This window comes from Pezoporus wallicus, unplaced genomic scaffold, assembly GCF_028554395.1.
Source record: "Pezoporus wallicus isolate ANWC-B61680 ecotype Strahan unplaced genomic scaffold, APGP_CSIRO_Pwel_v1 contig_13785, whole genome shotgun sequence".
NCBI classification, from domain to species: domain Eukaryota; kingdom Metazoa; phylum Chordata; class Aves; order Psittaciformes; family Psittacidae; genus Pezoporus; species Pezoporus wallicus.
The window spans coordinates 17,839-35,833 of NW_026638160.1; the positions used below are offsets into that span (position 1 = coordinate 17,839).

Below are 17,995 nucleotides of genomic sequence, written 5' to 3' on the forward strand. Positions count from 1 at the left end.
GTGCCCGGCCTCAGTGCTGGGGGGCAGGGGCATGAGTCAGAGCTAGTGGATTCCCCGGGGGGGGGAGGGAACTGGCCCTGTGCCGACACACACCCCCCCCCATCCGGACCAGAGTCGCCACCGTCCTGCCCCCCCCCCACCCCCCCGCAGTGAATCAGCACTTTGGGGGGAGCGTTCCCCCCATCATCTCCGTCCACCTTAAGATGTTCTGGCAGCTCCACCTTAACACGGCGGGTGGGGGAGAACGGGCGGGGGGCGGTTCCCCCCCTCCCCATCACCCGGTACCGGGGCTGCAGCGGCGACAGCGGCGCGGTCACTGGAGCAGGGAGCGCTGCGGAGCTTCCCCCACCCCGGCACCGCCCTCCCGCCGCCCCCTGCACCCCCGGGTACCATCCTGCATCCCTGGGTACCACCCTGCACCACCGGACAGCATCCTGCATCCCTGGGTACCACCCTGCATCCCGGAGAGCATCTTGCATCCCTGGGTACCACCCTGCATCCCGGACAGCATCCTGCATCCCTGGGTACTAGCCTGCATCCCCCAGAGAGCAACCTGCATCCCGCGTACCACTTGACCCTCCTGTTGTCAGCAGCACTCTCGGGCATCACCCGCATCCCCGGGTGACTCCCCGCACCCTCCCGGGTCCCAGAAGCACCCTTGGGCCCTCTCTCCGGGTCCCGTGTCCTCCCCCCTAAACTCTTGTCACTGCCCCCCGGTGCCGCCATGGCCGAGCCCAGCACCGAGTGCAGCATCAAGGTCCTGTGCCGGTTCCGGCCCCTCAGCCCCGCCGAGATCCTTCGTGGGGATCGGTTCCTGCCCGTGTTCCAGGGCGATGACAGCGTCGTGGTGGGGGTGAGTGCGGGGAGGGGAGGGTCACCAGGATGGGGGACAACCGGCCTGAGGGAGGGGGACGGGATATGGGTCAGCTTGATGGGGTAGAACCTGGTTTGGGGGGGTCACCCTGGGTGTGGCCCAAAGACCTCCCCCCATTCAAGCGCTTTCTTCTCAGCCCCCTCCCCCCCCATTCCTGATGTTCCAGCGCTCCCAGTTTGCCCCAGTCTGTCCCAGTGCCGGGGGGGGGGGTGGTGTTTACAATGAGCCGAGACACCCCGGGGGAAGCACGATCGGGACCCAAAAGCATCACTGAGGGGGGTTTGTTTTTGCCGCAGCCCCCCCCCACTGCGGCCCTGCCCTTTGTTAGGGGCGTAGTGAAGGGGGGGGCTGAGGGACACCCGCCCCCCGGTATAACGCCCCCCCCCCATTAACATCCTCACCCGGGTACGGGGAGGTTCCGGCCCTGAGGCGGGGGTTCCTTGGAGGGGAGGGGGCATCTCCCATGGGGCTGCAGTGGGGCTGTAGGGGGGGGGTGTCGCTGTGCGGTTGTGCCGGCGCAATGCGGGGTGTTGCGGGGATGGCTGGGGGGGAGGATGCAGGGCTTTGGGGGGGGTACGGCAATGGCGGTGGATGAGGGGTGCGGGACCGCGAGCGGGCGGGACTGTGGTGCCCGTGTCCGTGATGCGGTGGTTGGGGGTGGCTGCGGCGTTTCAGCACCGGGACCTGGACAGCTCCCTACCGGCGCTGGGGGCCATGGGGGCTGTGGGGGGCTATGGGGGCTGTGGGAGCTGGGGGGGCTGAGGGTTCCATGGGCGCCTATGTAGGTCTGGGGGTATATTGGTGCGGGGACGTTGGGGAGCTGAGGGGGTTGAGCTTCTCTGGGGATCCATGGGGGGGTGGGGGGCGTTAAGGGTGTAGGGTGGCTGGGGGTGTCTAGGGCCTATTGGGGGCTGGGGGGAGTGGGAGTCTATTGGGCTTGGGAGGCTGGGGTTCTATGGGGGTCTATGGGTCCTACGGGGGGCTGGGGTGCTATGGGGGCCTACGGAGGCCTATGGCAGTTATGGGTAGCTGATGGGTATATGTAGAGATGTACAGGAGTGGATTAGGTGTCTATGGGGGGCTGGGGGTGTCTATGGGGGTCTATGGGCCTGTATGGGAGAGTAGGGGGCTACGATGGTGTCCAGAGGGGCTGGGAGGGGCTATGGGGTCTATGAAGCTGTGGGGTGAGATTGAGCATATGTGGAGTCTATGAGGTGGGGGGTGGGGGTGGGTATCTATGGGGGTCTATGGGGCAGTATGGGGGGGGTTGGGTATCTATGGGGTCTATGGGGCAGTATGGGGGGGGTTGGGTATCTATGGTGTCTATGGGGCAGTATGGGGGGGGTTGGGTATCTATGGGGTCTATGGGGCAGTATGGGGGGGGTTGGGGGTCTATGGGATTCTATGGGGCAGTATGGGGGAGTTGGGGATCTATGGGAATCTATGAGGCAGTATCGAGGCTTGGGGGTCTGTGGGAGTCTATGAGGTGGTATGGTGGATTTAGGGGTCTGTGGGAGTCTATGGGGCAGTATGGGGGGGGTTGGAGGTCTATGAGAGTCTATAGGGCAGTATGGCGAGGTTAGGGGTCTATGGGAATCTATGGGGCAGTATGGGGGTGTTGGAGGTCTATGGGAGTCTATGGGGCAGTATGGGGGGCTTGGGGGTCTATGGGAGTCTATGGGGAGGTTTATGGGGTCTGGGGTAGCTGTGGGGGTGGGGACACTGGGGGGTTGTGGGGGTTCCAGGGTACATGGCGGGGGGGGGGGGGGGGGGGGGTACTACGAGTGCCCCAGGGCTGTGCGAGAGGCCCCCGGCCACCTTCCACCTCCCTCACTGGGGTTCACTGGAGCTGACCGCCCCCCCCCCACCCTGCTGCAGCCCCCCAGCACCTTCTGGGGGTGTCTCCTGACCCCCATCACACCTCCCCAGGGCAAAACCTACGTCTTCGACCGCGTGTTCCCCCCCAACACCACCCAGGAGCAGGTCTACCATGCCTGCGCCATGCAGATCGTCAAGGGTGAGGCCGGGGGGGGGGCCTTGGGGGGGCCCTGTGGGGGTCATGGCTGAGGCACCCTCCTCCAGGGACACCCACATCCATGGGGACATGGAGGGTGCAGGGGTGGACAGGAGCAGATTGGGGGGGGGTGATGTTTGCTAGGGGAGATGCTCGGGAGGGTCCTTTGGGGGGGGGGGGGGGTGCAGCAGGTCCTGGGCTCCGCAGCACCTGGGGGAGGTTCGAGGGTGCTGAGGGGTCCTTTGGGGTCTCTCAGGGGTCCTTGGGGACCATTGGGGGTCTCGGAGGGGATCTCAGGGTCCTTGGGGAGGTCACAGAGCTTTTGGCTGTCCCTGGGGTTCTGGGGGAGTCCATGGGGGTCCGGGGGTGTCCCAAGGGGGCTCGTGTGCACCCTCCCCCCTGCAGACGTGCTGGCCGGGTACAACGGCACCATCTTCGCCTATGGGCAGACATCCTCGGGCAAGACCCACACCATGGAGGTGAGGGGGGGGCTATGGGGGAGGGGGGGGGCAGCACCCCCGGGTCCGCGGCACCCACCGGGGTCCCTCTGCTCCTCTCCCCTCGGCGCGCAGGGGAAGCTGCACGACCCCCAGGGCATGGGCATCATCCCCCGCATCGCCCGCGACATCTTCAACCACATCTACGCCATGGACGAGAACCTCGAGTTCCACATCAAGGTGGGCACTGGGAGCACTGGGGGTGCTGAGGAGCACTTCAGGCACTGGGGCACACTAGGGGTCACTGGGGGCACTGGGAGCATTGGGGAGCACTGGGGGCACTGGGGGCCAGTGGGGGGCACTGGAGGCACTGGGGAGCACTGGGAGCACTGGGGGCACTGGGAATGCTGGGGGACACTTCAGGCACTGGGGGGCACTGGGAGCACTGGGGGCACTGGGAATGCTGGGGGACACTTCAGGCACTGGGGGACACTGGGACCACTGCAGGGCACTGGGAGCACTGAGGGCACTGGGAGCACTAGGGGGAACTGGGGGCACTGGGAGCACTGGCGGCACTGGAGGCACTGGAGGGCACTGGGAACACTAGGAGCACTGGAGGGCACTGGGAGCACTGGGGGCACTGAGAATGCTGGGGGCACTGGGGGGCACTGGAGGCACTGGGAGCACTGGGGGGAACTGGGGGCACTGGGAGCACTGGGAGCACTGGGGGACACTGGGGGCACTGGGAGCACTGGGGGGCTCTGAGGGCACTGGGAGCACTGGGGGCACTGGGGGGCTCTGAGGGCCCTGGGAGCACTGGGGGCACTGTGAGCACTGGGGGCACTGGGGGCACTGGGAGCACTGGGGGCACTGGGAGCACTGGGGGCACTGGGGGGCTCTGAGGGCACTGGGGGCACTGGGGGGCACTGGGGGCACTGGGAGCACTGGGAGCACTGGGAGCACTGGGGGGCACTGGGAGCACTGGGAGCACTGGGAGCACTGGGAGCACTGGGGGCACTGTGAGCACTGGGAGCACTGGGAGCACTGGGGGCACTGTGAGCACTGGGAGCACTGGGGGGCACTGGGGGCACTGGGAGCACTGGGGGGCTCTGAGGGCACTGGGAGCACTGGGGGCACTGGGGGGCTCTGAGGGCACTGGGAGCACTGGGGGCACTGGGAGCACTGGGAGCACTGGGGGCACTGGGAGCACTGGGAGCACTGGGGGGCTCTGAGGGCACTGGGAGCACTGGGGGCACTGTGAGCACTGTGAGCACTGGGGGCACTGGGGGCACTGGGAGCAGTGGGGGCACTGGGAGCACTGGGGGCACTGGGGGCACTGACTGGGGGCACTGGGGGCACTGGGGGGCACTGGGAGCACTGGGGGGCACTGGGAGCACTGGGAGCACTGGGAGCACTGGGAGCACTGGGGGCACTGTGAGCACTGGGAGCACTGGGAGCACTGGGGGCACTGTGAGCACTGGGAGCACTGGGGGGCACTGGGGGCACTGGGAGCACTGGGGGGCTCTGAGGGCACTGGGGGCACTGGGGGGCACTGGGGGCACTGAGAGGTTGGTTCCTCCCCGCCCCCCTCCCCACAGGTTTCTTACTTTGAAATTTATCTGGACAAGATCCGGGACCTGCTGGACAGTGAGTGGGGGAGGGGCGGGGGGAGGGGGGGGAGGGGCGAGGGAGGGGCACTGGGGGGCACTGGGAGCTCCTCTGGGGGTCACCACCCCACGTCCTCCCCCAGTGACCAAGACCAACCTCTCGGTGCACGAGGACAAGAACCGGGTTCCCTACGTCAAGGTCAGGAGCAGCCCGGGGGGGGGGGGGGGGGGCACCCCCAGAGGGGGGCTCCGGGACCCCAACACCCCCCCCCCCTTTCCTTTCTCCCGCCCCCCAGGGCTGCACCGAGCGCTTCGTGTCCAGCCCCGAGGAGATCCTGGACGTGATCGACGAGGGCAAATCCAACCGGCACGTGGCGGTCACCAGTGAGCACGGGGGGGGCACGGAGGGCCCTGGGGGGGCCGTGGGGCGCAGTGGGTGCAGCCTCTGCCCTGCCCGCAGACATGAACGAGCACAGCTCCCGCAGCCACAGCATCTTCCTCATCAACATCAAGCAGGAGAACATGGAGACGGAGCAGAAGCTCAGCGGGAAGCTCTACCTGGTGGACCTGGCCGGGAGCGAGAAGGTGGGGGGGGCCCTGGCGCTGCGGGACCGCGGTGGGGCTCAGGATGGGGGGGGCGGAGGAGCCTGGGACTGGGGGGCCCTGGGGGGGGGGGGTGTCTCAGGTGGGTCCCGGTGCTGGGCCAGTCCCTAGGGGGGCTCCTGGGCCGGGGGGGCCTCACGGGGGTCCCTGAGCCTGCGGCCCCGCAGGTCAGCAAGACCGGGGCCGAGGGAGCGGTGCTGGACGAGGCCAAGAACATCAACAAATCGCTCTCGGCGCTGGGCAACGTCATCTCGGCACTGGCAGAGGGCACGGTGAGACCCGGGGGGTGCCCCACAGCCACCCCTGCTGCCCCACAGCCACCACTGCTGCCCCACAACCACCACTGCTGCCCCACAGCCACCACTGCTGCCCCACAACCACCACTGCTGCCCCACAGCCACCACTGCTGCCCCACAGCCACCCCTGCTGCCCCACAGCCACCACTGCTGCCCCACAGCCACCACTGCTGCCCCACAACCACCACTGCTGCCCCATAACCACCACTGCTGCCCCACAGCCACCCCTGCTGCCCCACAGCCACCACTGCTGCCCCACAGCCACCCCCTGCTGCCCCACCAACCACCTGCCCCATAACCACCACTGCTGCCCCACAGCCACCCCTGCTGCCCCACAGCCACCCCTGCTGCCCCATAACCACCACTGCTGCCCCACAACCACCCCTGCTGCCCCACAACCACCCCTGCTGCCCCACAGCCACCACTGCTGCCCCACAACCACCACTGCTGCCCCACAGCCACCACTGCTGCCCCATAACCACCCCTGCTGCCCCACAACCACCCCTGCTGCCCCACAGCCACCCCTGCTGCCCCACAGCCACCACTGCTGCCCCATAACCACCCCTGCTGCCCCACAGCCACCACTGCTGCCCCATAACCACCACTGCTGCCCCACAACCACCCCTGTTACGCCATAACCACCCCTCCTGCCCCACAACCACCCCTGTTACCCCACAACCTCCCCTCCTGCCCCACAACCACCCCTGCCGCTGCCCCGCCGGGCGCTGTCCGCGCGGCGGTGCTGAAGCGCTGCTCCCTCCCGCAGAAGGTTTACGTGCCCTACCGGGACAGCAAAATGACGCGGATCCTGCAGGACTCGCTGGGCGGGAACTGCCGCACCACCATGTTCATCTGCTGCTCCCCCTCCAGCTACAACGACGCCGAGACCCGCTCCACGCTGCTCTTCGGGCAGAGGTGGGGGGGGAGCGCCGGGCACCCAACAGCGCCCATGGGGCACGACTGAACCCATGGCACACAACTGCACCCATGGGACCCAACTGAACCCATGGGACACAACTGAACCCATGGGACACAACTGCACCCATGGGACACAACTGCACCCATGGGACACAACTGCACCCATGGGACACGACTGAACCCATGGGGCACAACTGCACCCATGGGACACGACTGAACCCATGGGACACAACCGCGCCCATGGGACACAACCGCACCCATGGGACACAACTGCACCCATGGGACACAACTGCACCCATGGGACACGACTGAACCCATGGGACACAACCGCGCCCATGGGACACAACTGCACCCATGGGACACAACTGCACCCATGGGACACGACTGAACCCATGGCACACAACCGCACCCATGGGACACAACTGCACCCATGGGACACAACTGCACCCATGGGACACAACTGCACCCATGGGACACGACTGAACCCATGGCACACAACTGCACCCATGGGACACAACTGCACCCATGGCACCCAACTCCACCCAACAGCACCCATGGCACCCAACTGAACCCATGGGACACGACTGAACCCATGGGACACAACCGCACCCATGGGACACGACTGAACCCATGGGACACAACCGCGCCCATGGGACACAACCGCACCCATGGGGCACAACTGCACCCATGGGACACGACTGAACCCATGGGACACAACCGCGCCCATGGGACACAACCGCACCCATGGGACACAACCGCACCCATGGGACACAACTGCACCCATGGGACACAACTGCACCCATGGGACACGACTGAACCCATGGGACACAACCGCGCCCATGGGACACAACCGCACCCATGGGACACAACTGAACCCATGGCACACAACCGCACCCATGGGACACAACTGCACCCATGGGACACAACTGCACCCATGGGACACAACTGCACCCATGGGACACGACTGAACCCATGGGACACAACCGCGCCCATGGGACACAACCGCACCCATGGGACACGACTGAACCCATGGGACACAACCGCGCCCATGGGACACAACCGCACCCATGGGACACAACTGCACCCATGGGACACAACTGCACCCATGGGACACAACTGCACCCATGGGACACGACTGAACCCATGGGACACGACTGAACCCATGGGACACAACCGCGCCCATGGGACACAACCGCACCCATGGGGCACAACTGCACCCATGGCACCCAACTGCACCCATGGGACACAACTGCACCCATGGCACCCAACTGCATCCATGGGGCACAACCGCACCCATGGGACACAACCGCACCCATGGGACACAACTGCACCCATGGGACACGACTGAACCCATGGGACACGACTGAACCCATGGGACACAACTGCACCCATGGGACACGACTGAACCCATGGCACACAACGGCACCCATGGGACACAACCGCACCCATGGGACACAACTGCACCCATGGGACCCAACTGAGCCCATGGGACACAACTGCACCCAACTCCACCCGTGGGACACATCTGCACCCATGGCACCCAACTCCACCCATCAGCACCCATGGCACCCAACTCCACCCAACAGCACCCATGGCACCCAACTGCAGCCATGGGACACAACTGCACTCATGGCACCCAACTCCACCCAACAGCACCCATGGCACCCAACAGCACCCATGGGACCCAACTGCACCCATGTCACACAACTGCATCCATGGCACTCAGCTTCACCCATGGGGCACAACTGCACCCATAGCACCCAACTACACCCATGGGACAGAACTGCCCCCATGGGACATAACTGTATCCATGGGACACAACTGCACCCAGCTGCATCCATGGTAGCCAACTGCACTCATGGGAAACAGCTGCACCCATGGCACCCATTGGACCAAAATGCATCCATGGGAAACAACTGCACCCATTGTACCCAACTGCACCCATGGCATCCAATAGCACCCATGTCGCCTAATAGCACCCATGGCATCCAACTGCACCCATGGCACGCAAGTGCGACCATGGCACCCAACAGCATCCATGGCACCCAACTGCACCCATGGCACCCAACAGCACCCATGGCACCCAACTGCACCCATAGGACACAACTGCACCCATGGCACCCAAGAGCACCCATGGGACTCAACTGCACCCAACAGCACCCATGGGACACAACTGCACCCCAACAGCCCTCTTTGGTGGTGGCCCCTGGTGGGAGTCTCTGTTGGGGGCACTTCAGGGCATCTCTGGAACAAGGGTGTTGGGGAGGGCTCTCACTTGAGGGATGCCCCCCCCCCCCCAGGGCCAAGACCATCAAGAACACAGCATCAGTGAACCTGGAGCTCACGGCCGAGCAGTGGAAGAAGAAGTACGAGAAGGAGAAGGAGAAGAACAAGGCTCTGAAGGAGACCATCGGGAAGCTGGAGGCTGAGCTGAGCCGCTGGCGGAGCGGTGAGGGGGGACCCCAGGGCCGGGAGGGGACCCCATTGTCCATGAGGGGACCCCAGTGCCCACGAGGGGAGCCCAGTATCAAGAGGGGACCCCTCTGAGCTGAGGCCACATCCCCAGGAGAGGCCGTGCCCGAGACGGAGCAGTTGAATGGGGCTGAGGCCGAGGTGGGGCCGGCCGAGGGGCCGGGGCCAGGACCCACCAGCGAGACCCCCCTGAACGACAACAGCTCCTCCATCGTCATCCACATCTCGGAGGAAGAGCGGCACAAGTATGAGGAGGAGATCCGCAAGCTCTACAAGCAGCTGGATGACAAGGTGGGCACCTCCAAAGAGGCTTGCCACAGACCCCCCAGCAGCCCCTGGGTGCCCCCTGAGATGTCCCCCACTGCCCCAGACCCTCGGGGCCAGCGTGAGCCCCCCTGTGCTCTCCCCAGGATGATGAGATCAACCAGCAAAGCCAGATCATGGAGAAGCTCAAGCAACAGATGCTGGACCAGGAGGAGGTGAGGGTCCCCCTCCAACCCCCACGTCCTCCATCTCTATCTGACTGACCCTGCAACCTCCTCCCCTGCTGGAACCCCTTGATGACCCCCTGGGACCCCCTTCAACCCCTCTGGGACCCCCACCCTGATCGTTTGAACCCTTAATCCAGTGCCCATGGGAACCTCTCTGACTGGGACCCCCGGGACCCCCACCACGACCCCCTGGACCTCAACCCCTCCCCCATGAACCCCTCTGGGACCCCCACCTGGATCCCTTGGACACCCCCCCCAGTCCCGATCCCTCGCGACCCCCAACGATGACCCCCGGGACCCTCCCCCTGCAGGTGCTGGCGGCAGCGCGGGGAGGGGGCGAGGCTGCGCGGCGGGAGCTGGCGGCGCTGCGGGCGGAGCACGGCGCGGCCCGGGCCGAGGTGACGGAGGTGCTGGCGGCGCTGGAGGAGCTGGCGCGGAGCTACGACCGCAAAGCGCAGGAGGCGGAGGACAGCGGCCGCCAGAACCGGCGGCTCAGCGACGAGCTGGCGCGCACCGAGGTGAGCGGAGCGGCTGCGGTACCGGCGGCAGCCTGGCGGGGGCGACAGAGCACCCGAGCTGCGGTACCGGCGGCAGCCTGGCGGGGGCGACAGAGCACCCGAGCTGCGGTACCGGCGGCAGCCTGGAGGGGGCGATAGAGCACCCGAGCTGCGGTACCGGCGGCAGCCTGGAGGGGGCGATAGAGCACGCTAATTGTGCTGTTGCTGTGTTTGGGCTGTTTTGAGGGTGGTTTTGGGGTGGTTTTGGCTGGTTTGGGGTGTTTGGTGCAGTGTGTCCGTGCCGAAGGCGCTTTCGCTGTCTTGGGGGCCGGTTTTCAGGTGGTTTTGGGGGTGGTTTGGGGCTGTTTGGGCTGGTTAGGGCTGTTCGTTGTAGTGTGCCTGTGCCGCAGGTGCTCTCACTGCTTGGGACTGGTTTGGGGGTGGTTTTAGGCTGTTTGGTGCGGTGTGCCCGTGCCACAGGCACTGTCGGTGTGTTTGGGGCTGGTTTTCAGGTAATTTTGGGGCTGGTTTTCAGGTAATTTTGGGGCTGTCTTGTGCTGTTTTGGGCTGTTTGGTGCAGTGTGTCTGTGCCGCAGGCACTGTTGCTGTGTTTGAAGTGTTTGGGGGCTGGTTTTGGGGCTGTTTTGGGCTGTTTGGTACGGTGTGTCCATGCAGCAGGCACTGTTGTTGTGTTTGGGGCTGGTTTGGGGCTATTTGGTGTGTTGTGTCTGTGCCGCAGGCGCTGTCGCTGTCGCTGCAGTCGGAGCTGCAACGGGTGCTGGATCTCGGGGCACAGCAGCGCTCGCGGGCAGCCGAGGTGCTCAACGGGCTCCTGAGGGACCTCAGCGAGTTCAGCCTCATCCTGGGCAATGGCGAGATCAAGCTGGTGAGAGCGGGAGGGGCACCCACGGGCAGGCACCCAGTCAGGAGGGGCACCCGCGGGTGGGATGTGCCCGTGCTGCGCTGGGACTGGGCCGTGTCTGTGATGGACCCATGTTCATGATGGGGTGCGCTCGGGCACACCAGGGCATGGTTGTGTGCATGCGGTGTTCATGGCATGCTCATGCCATGCCATAGCCATGAGTGTGCTGTGCGCATGCTCAGACTGTGCCATGACCGTGTCGTGCCCATGCCTGTGATGTGTTGACCCCTGCCTATGCCCATGTCCATGCCATGTTGACCCATGTCCATGTCTGTGCCATGCTGACCCATGTCCATGCCCATGTCCATGCCATGTTGACCCATGTCCATGTCCATGCCCATGTCCATGTCTGTACCATGTTGACTCATGTCCATGTCCATGCCTATGTCCATGCCATGTTGACCCATGTCCATGTCTGTGCCATGTTGACTCATGCTCATGCCCATGTCCATGCCATGTTGACCCATGTCCATGCCCATGTCCGTGTCTGTGCCATGTTGAGCCATGTCCATGCCCATATCCATGTCTGCGCCATGTTGACCCATGCCCATGTCCATGTCGACCCATGCCCATGTCCATGTGTGCCATGTTGACCCATGCCCACACCCATGTCCATGCCATGTTGACCCATGTCCATGTCCGTGCCATGTTGACCCATGTCCATGCCCATGTCCATGTCTGTGCCATGTTGACCCATGTCCATGCCCATGTCCATGTCTGTGCCATGTTGACCCATGTCCATGCCCATGTCCATGTCTGTGCCATGTTGACCCATGTCCATGCCCATGTCCATGTCTGTGCCATGTTAACCCATGTCCATGCCCATGCCCACGCCCGTGTGATGTTAACCCATGTCCATGCCTGTACCACACTGCCCATGCCTGTGCAGCCGGTGGAGGTGACAGGGGCCATCGAGGAGGAGTTCGCCGTGGCCCGGCTCTATGTCAGCAAGATCAAGTCAGAGGTGAAGTCAATGGTGAAGCGGTGCCGGCAGCTGGAGAACCTGCAGGTTGAATGCCACCGCAAGCTGGAGGTGACCGGGCGTGAGCTCTCCTCCTGCCAGCTCCTTATCTCCCAGGTGGGGACCTGCCAGAGCGGAGTCCCCAGGGTTTGGTGTCCCCATGACTGAGCATCCCAAGGCTTGGTGTCTCCATGATTGAGCATCCCAAGGCTTGGTGTCTCCATGATTGAGCATCCCAAGGCTTGGTGTCCCCATGATTGAGTGTCCCAGGGTTTGGTGCCCCCATGATTGATTGTCCCAAGGTTTGGTGTCCCCATGACTGAGCATCCCAAGGCTTGGTGTCCCCATGATTGAGGGTCCCAAGGCTTGGTGTCCCCATGATTGAAGGTCCCAAGGCTTGGTGTCCCCATGATTGAGCGTCCCAAGGCTTGGTGTCCCCATGATTTAGGGTCCCAAGACTTGGTGTCCCCCTGATTGAGCGCCCCAAGGCTTGGTGTCCCCATGACTGAGCATCCCAAGGCTTGGTGTCCCCATGATTGAGTGTCCCAGGGTTTGGTGCCCCCATGATTGAGTGTCCCAAGGTTTGGTGTCCCCATGATTGAGGGTCCCAAGGCTTGGTGTCCCCATGAATGAGCATCCCAAGGCTTGATGTCGCCATGATTGAGGGTCCCAAGGCTTGGTGTCCCCATGATTGAGCATCCCAAGGCTTGGTGTCCCCATGATTGAGTGTCCCAAGGCTTGATGTCGCCATGATTGAGTGTCCCAGGGCTTGGTGTCCCCATGATTGAGCCTCTCAGGGTTTGGTGCCCCCATGATTGAGGTTCCCAGGGTTTGGTGTCCCCATGATTGAGCCTCTCAGGGTTTGGTGCCCCCATGATTGAGCCTCTCAGGGTTTGGTGTCTCCATGATTGAGGTTCCCAGGGTTTGGTGTCCCCATGATTGAGTGTCCCAGGGCTTGGTGTCTCCATGATTGAGGGTCCCAGGGCTTGGTGTCCCCATGATTGAGCCTCTCAGGGTTTGGTGCCCCCATGATTGAGGTTCCCAGGGTTTGGTGTCCCCATGATTGAGCCTCTCAGGGTTTGGTGTCTCCATGATTGAGGGTCCCAGGGTTTGGTGCCCCCATGATTGAGGGTCCCAGGGTTTGGTGCCCCCGTGGCCCAGCCCGGGGCTGTCCGGGGGGTGCCGGGGGTGTCCCCGTGCCCCAGGGCCGGAGCTGACGCTGGTCCCGCAGCACGAGGCGAAGATCCGCTCCCTGACCGAGTACACGCAGGCGGTGGAGCTCAAGAGGCGGAACCTGGAGGAGAGCAACGATGCCCTCAGCGAGGAGCTGGCGCGGCTGCAGGCGCAGGGTGAGGACGGGGCGCGGGGCGGAATGGGGGGCACCTGGGGGCACAGCAGCACCTGGGCCCTGGGGGGACTTGGGGGGCTCCCCATGGTGAACTCTGCCCCACAGACACAGCGCAGGGGGGAGCCCGCAAGCAGGATGAGACCCAGGACATGGACGAAATCAAGGTGAGGGGGTGTTGGTGCGGCCAAGACCCTGGGGGGTCCCTGAAGGCGGTGGGGATGTGGCAGTGGGGGGAGGCGTTCCTGGGGTGCTGGGGGTACAGGATGATCCTGGGGGTGCTGGGGCCCCCGGGAGGGGTGGAGGGTCCCTGGGGGTGCTGAGGGTCCCGGTGCTGAGCTGGGGCAGCGGCAGGAGGGTGTCAGGGGCAGGGGTTGTGGGTGCGGTGGCTGGGGGGCACCAGGGAGCGCTGCGGGGCGTCACTGGCGCAGCACTGGAGGGAGGTGTCTCTGGGGTGCATTGGAGTGCCCCTGGTGTCACTGGTATCACTGGTGTCACCGGTATCACTGGTGTCCCTGCTGTCCCTGGAGTCACCCGTACCACTGGTGTCACCTGTATCACTGGTGTCACCAGTATCACTGGTGTCACCGGTGTCCCTGCTGTCTCTGGTGTCACCCGTACCACTGGTGTCACCTGTATCACTGGTGTCACCAGTATCACTGGTGTCACCGGTGTCCCTGCTGTCTCTGGTGTCACCGGGATCACTGCTGTTACCGGTGTCCCTGCTGTCTCTGGTGTCACCCGTACCACTGGTGTCACCTGTATCACTGGTGTCACCAGTATCACTGGTGTCACCGGTGTCCCTGCTGTCTCTGGTGTCACCGGGATCACTGCTGTTACCGGTGTCCCTGCTGTCCCTGGTGTCACCCGTACCACTGGTGTCACCTGTATCACTGGTGTCACCAGTATCACTGCTGTCACTGGTGTCACCGGTATCACTGGTGTCACCGGTGTCCCTGCTGTCTCTGGTGTCACCGCTGTCCCCATGTCCCAGGTGCAGCACTCGCAGCTCGGGCGCCTCCGGGACGAGCTCAACGAGCGGCAGAAAACCATTGATGAGCTGCGGGAGTGAGTGAGGCCCCCCCGGCCCGACCTGCCCCCGACCCCTGCCCTGCTCCCAGCCCCAGCCCTTCACTGGGGCGATGGGACTGGGGGGGGGGCAGAGCTCGAGCCCTCTGCCCCCCCCGACCCTCCCTATCCCCTGCCCCCCCGACCCTCCCCATCCCCATCCCCCCACGACCCTCCCCATCCCCGTTCCCCCCCTTCCCCCCCCGACCCTCCCCTCCCCATCCCCATCCCCATCCCTTCCCCCCCGACCCTCCCCTCCCCATCCCTTCCCCCCGACCCTCCCCATCCCCTTCCCCCTCCCCCCCTCCCCATCCCCATCCCCCCCCGACCATCCCCATCCCTTCCCCCCCGACCCACACCATCCCCCCCCGACCCTCCCCATCCCTTCCCCCCCCCGACCCTCCCCATCCCCATCCCCCCCCGACCCTCCCCATCCCTTCCCCCCCCCAGCCTGACGCAGCGCCTGGAGCTGGAGCTGCAGAAGCTGCGGGGGGAGCACGAGGAGCTGCGGCGCCAGGAGCAGGCCAAGGCTGCGCGGCTGCAGGAGCTCACGTGAGACCCCCCCGGAACCGCCCCCCCAATTCCCAGGACCCCCCTCAACACTTGGGGTCCTCTCTCAGCACCCCCCAAAAGCCCCCTCCAGGCCCCCAACATCCTTGTACCTCCCCTGAGGCTCCCCCCCATTTTTTGGGGTGCCCCCTCCTCATCTTGGGGTGCCCCCCCAGGTTCCTCCATGAGCGCCATGAACAGTCCAAGCAGGACCTCAAGGGGCTGGAGGAGACTGTGGTAGGTTGAGGGGGTCTGGGGGGACTGGGGGGGTCGTGGGATGGGGTTGAGGTCACCGTGCCCCCCCCCCCTTGTGCCCCCCCCCAGGCTCGTGAACTCCAGACCCTCCACAACCTGCGCAAGCTGTTCGTTCAAGACGTCACGACTCGAGTCAAGAAAGTGAGGGGGGGGGGGAATGGGGGGGGGAGGTCAAAGATGAAAGAAGGGGGCACTGGGGGGGGTGGCAGGGGGGCCCGGCTCAAGTGGGAGGGGCGCAGTCTGAGTATGGGGGGTCAGGGGGTCCCAGTTTGGCCATTGGAGGGAGTCTGGGGGGGGGTCTCAGATCAGCACCGTGGGGGGTGCCAGAGCGGTTGGGGGGGGCTCAGTCTGGGGAGTCCCAGTTTGGGGGGGGTCTCAGGCTGGGGGGGTCCCAGGTTGGGGTGGTCTCGGGTTGGGGGATGCCAGGTTTGGGGGGTCTCAGGTTGGGGGATGAGGGGTTTGGGGGGTCTCAGGTTGGGGGCTCCCGGGTTGGGGTGGTCTCAGGTTGGGGGATGCCAGGTTTGGGCGGGTCTCAGGTTGGGGGATGAGGGGTTTGGGGGGGTCTCAGGTGGGGGGGTCCTGGTTTGGGGGGGTCTCAGGTTGAGGGGTCCTGGGTTGTGGTGGTCTCAGGTTGGGGGACGCCAGGTTTGGGGGGGGTCTCAGGTTGGGGGGTCCCGGTTTGGAGGTGCTGACCTTCAGGGGGCTCCCCCGCTGCCCCCCCTGAACCCCTCCCCCAGAGCGCAGAGCTGGAGCCCGAGGACAGTGGGGGGCTGCACTCCCAGAAGCAGAAGATTTCCTTTCTTGAGAACAACCTGGAGCAGCTTACAAAGGTTCACAAACAGGTGGGTGCAGCCCCCCCATGGCCATACCCCATCCATCCCACCCCCAGCTTCATCTTGGGGTCCCAGCCCCCCCAAACCCCATGATGGGGGGGCAGGGAAGCATGGCCATTGGGGGGCACACGGTGATGCTCCCCCCCTCCCCACTGCCTTCCCCTTAGCTGGAGCTTTGGGTCTCCAAGCTACCGCCCCCCCATCTCTGTCCCATGGGCACCCCCATAACTGGGGGGGGGGCACTGCCCTGCCCGGTGCTTCGTTGCCCCCTCCCCTTGGCTGTGGCGCACCCAACTGCCCCCCCCCCGCTGCTTGTGGCAGCACTGGGACTGGGACCGCCGGCATTGGGGGTGAGGGGGGCCTGGGTGGGTGCCATAACCCAGCCTGTGGGTGCGGGGCTTCCCCGTGCCGGGCGGGTCCAAGGGGGGGCTGGGGGTTCCCGGCTGAGTTCGGGTTCTCCCGGCGAGGTTCGGAGGAGTTCGGGTGTTCCCGCGCAGGTTTGGAGGGGTTCGGGTGCTCCCAGAGACGTTCGGAGGGGTTCGGGTGTTCCCGGGGGCGTTCGGAGGGTTTCGGGTGCTCCCGGCAGGGTTCGGGTGTTCGAGGGGGAAAGGGGTGTTCGGAAGGGTTCGGGTGTTCCCCGGGGGCGTTCGGAGGAGTTCTCCCGGCAGGGTTCGGGTGTTCCGGGGGGTGTGTCGGAAGGGTTCGGGTGTTCCCGAGGGGGTTCGGAAGTTCCCGAGGGGGGGGTTCGGAATGGTTCGGGTGTTCCCGGGGGGGGTTCGGAAGGGTTCGGGTGCTCCCGGGGGGGGTTCGGAAGGGTTCGGGTGCTCCCGGGGGGGGTTCGGAAGGGTTCGGGTGTTCCCGGGGAGGGTTCGGAAGGGTTCGGGTGTTCCCGGGGAGGGTTCGGAATGGTTCGGGTGTTCCCGGGGGGGGGTTCGGAAGGGTTCGGGTGCTCCCGGAGGGGTGACGCGGGCGCTGCGCGCGCAGCTGGTACGTGACAATGCAGACCTGCGCCTGGAGCTGCCGCGGCTGGAGCGGCGCCTGCGCACAACGGCTGGCCGCGTGCACGCGCTGGAGGGCGCGCTGAGGGACGCCAAGGAGGGCGCGCGCCAGGAGCGGCGGCGCCACCTGCTGGAGGTGGAGCGCGTGCGGTTGGCGGCGCGCGCGCGGGGAGCGGGGCGGCGCGGAGCCAGCGCCGTCATCGGTGAGCGCGGGAAAACGGGGGGGGGGTAATGGGGATGTAGGGGGTTAATGGGGTATATGGGGGTAATGGGGTAATGGGGATGTAGGGGGTTAATGGGGTATATGGGGGTAATGGGGATGTAGGGGGTTAATGGGGTATATGGGGGTAATTGGATGTATGGGGTTAATTGGACACATGGGGTAATGGGGTATATGGGGGTAATGGGGTATATGGGGGTAGTGGGGGTTAATGGGGTATATGGGGGTTAATGGGACACATGGGGTAATGGGGTATATGGGGGTAATGGGATATATGGGGGTAATGGGGTATATGGGGTAATGGGATATATGGGGTAATGGGGTATATGGGGTTAATTGGATGTATGGGGGTAATGGGGTATATGGGGGTAATGGGGTATATGGGGGTAATGGGGATGTATGGGGTTAATTGGATGTATGGGGTAATGGGGTATATGGGGGTAATGGGGTATATGGGGGTAGTGGGGGTTAATGGGGTATATGGCGGTAATGGGGATGTAGGGGGTTAATGGGGTATATGGGGGTAATTGGATGTATGGGGTTAATTGGACACATGGGGTAATGGGGTATATGGGGGTAATGGGGATGTAGGGGGTTAATGGGACACATGGGGTAATGGGGTATATGGGGGTAAT

The 17,995-nt window shown here is 64.8% G+C and overlaps 1 protein-coding gene across 1 annotated transcript; it reads left to right on the plus strand.

Annotated features, from left to right (window-relative positions):
* Positions 1–179: 179 nt before the first annotated feature.
* On the plus strand, positions 180–17,372 carry KIF5A (kinesin family member 5A). Its single transcript, XM_057409678.1, has 24 exons — positions 180–853; positions 2,804–2,891; positions 3,294–3,367; positions 3,461–3,565; positions 4,924–4,972; positions 5,076–5,131; positions 5,229–5,316; positions 5,393–5,517; positions 5,703–5,807; positions 6,598–6,746; positions 9,050–9,198; positions 9,316–9,512; positions 9,632–9,700; positions 10,024–10,230; positions 10,949–11,095; positions 12,021–12,209; positions 13,324–13,441; positions 13,546–13,604; positions 14,432–14,505; positions 14,956–15,057; positions 15,231–15,291; positions 15,379–15,450; positions 16,047–16,151; positions 17,127–17,372. Exons 1-24 carry the CDS (start codon positions 725–727, stop codon positions 17,370–17,372), a joined length of 2,763 nt encoding a protein of 920 aa, XP_057265661.1. The 5' UTR covers positions 180–724.
* Positions 17,373–17,995: the final 623 nt, after the last annotated feature.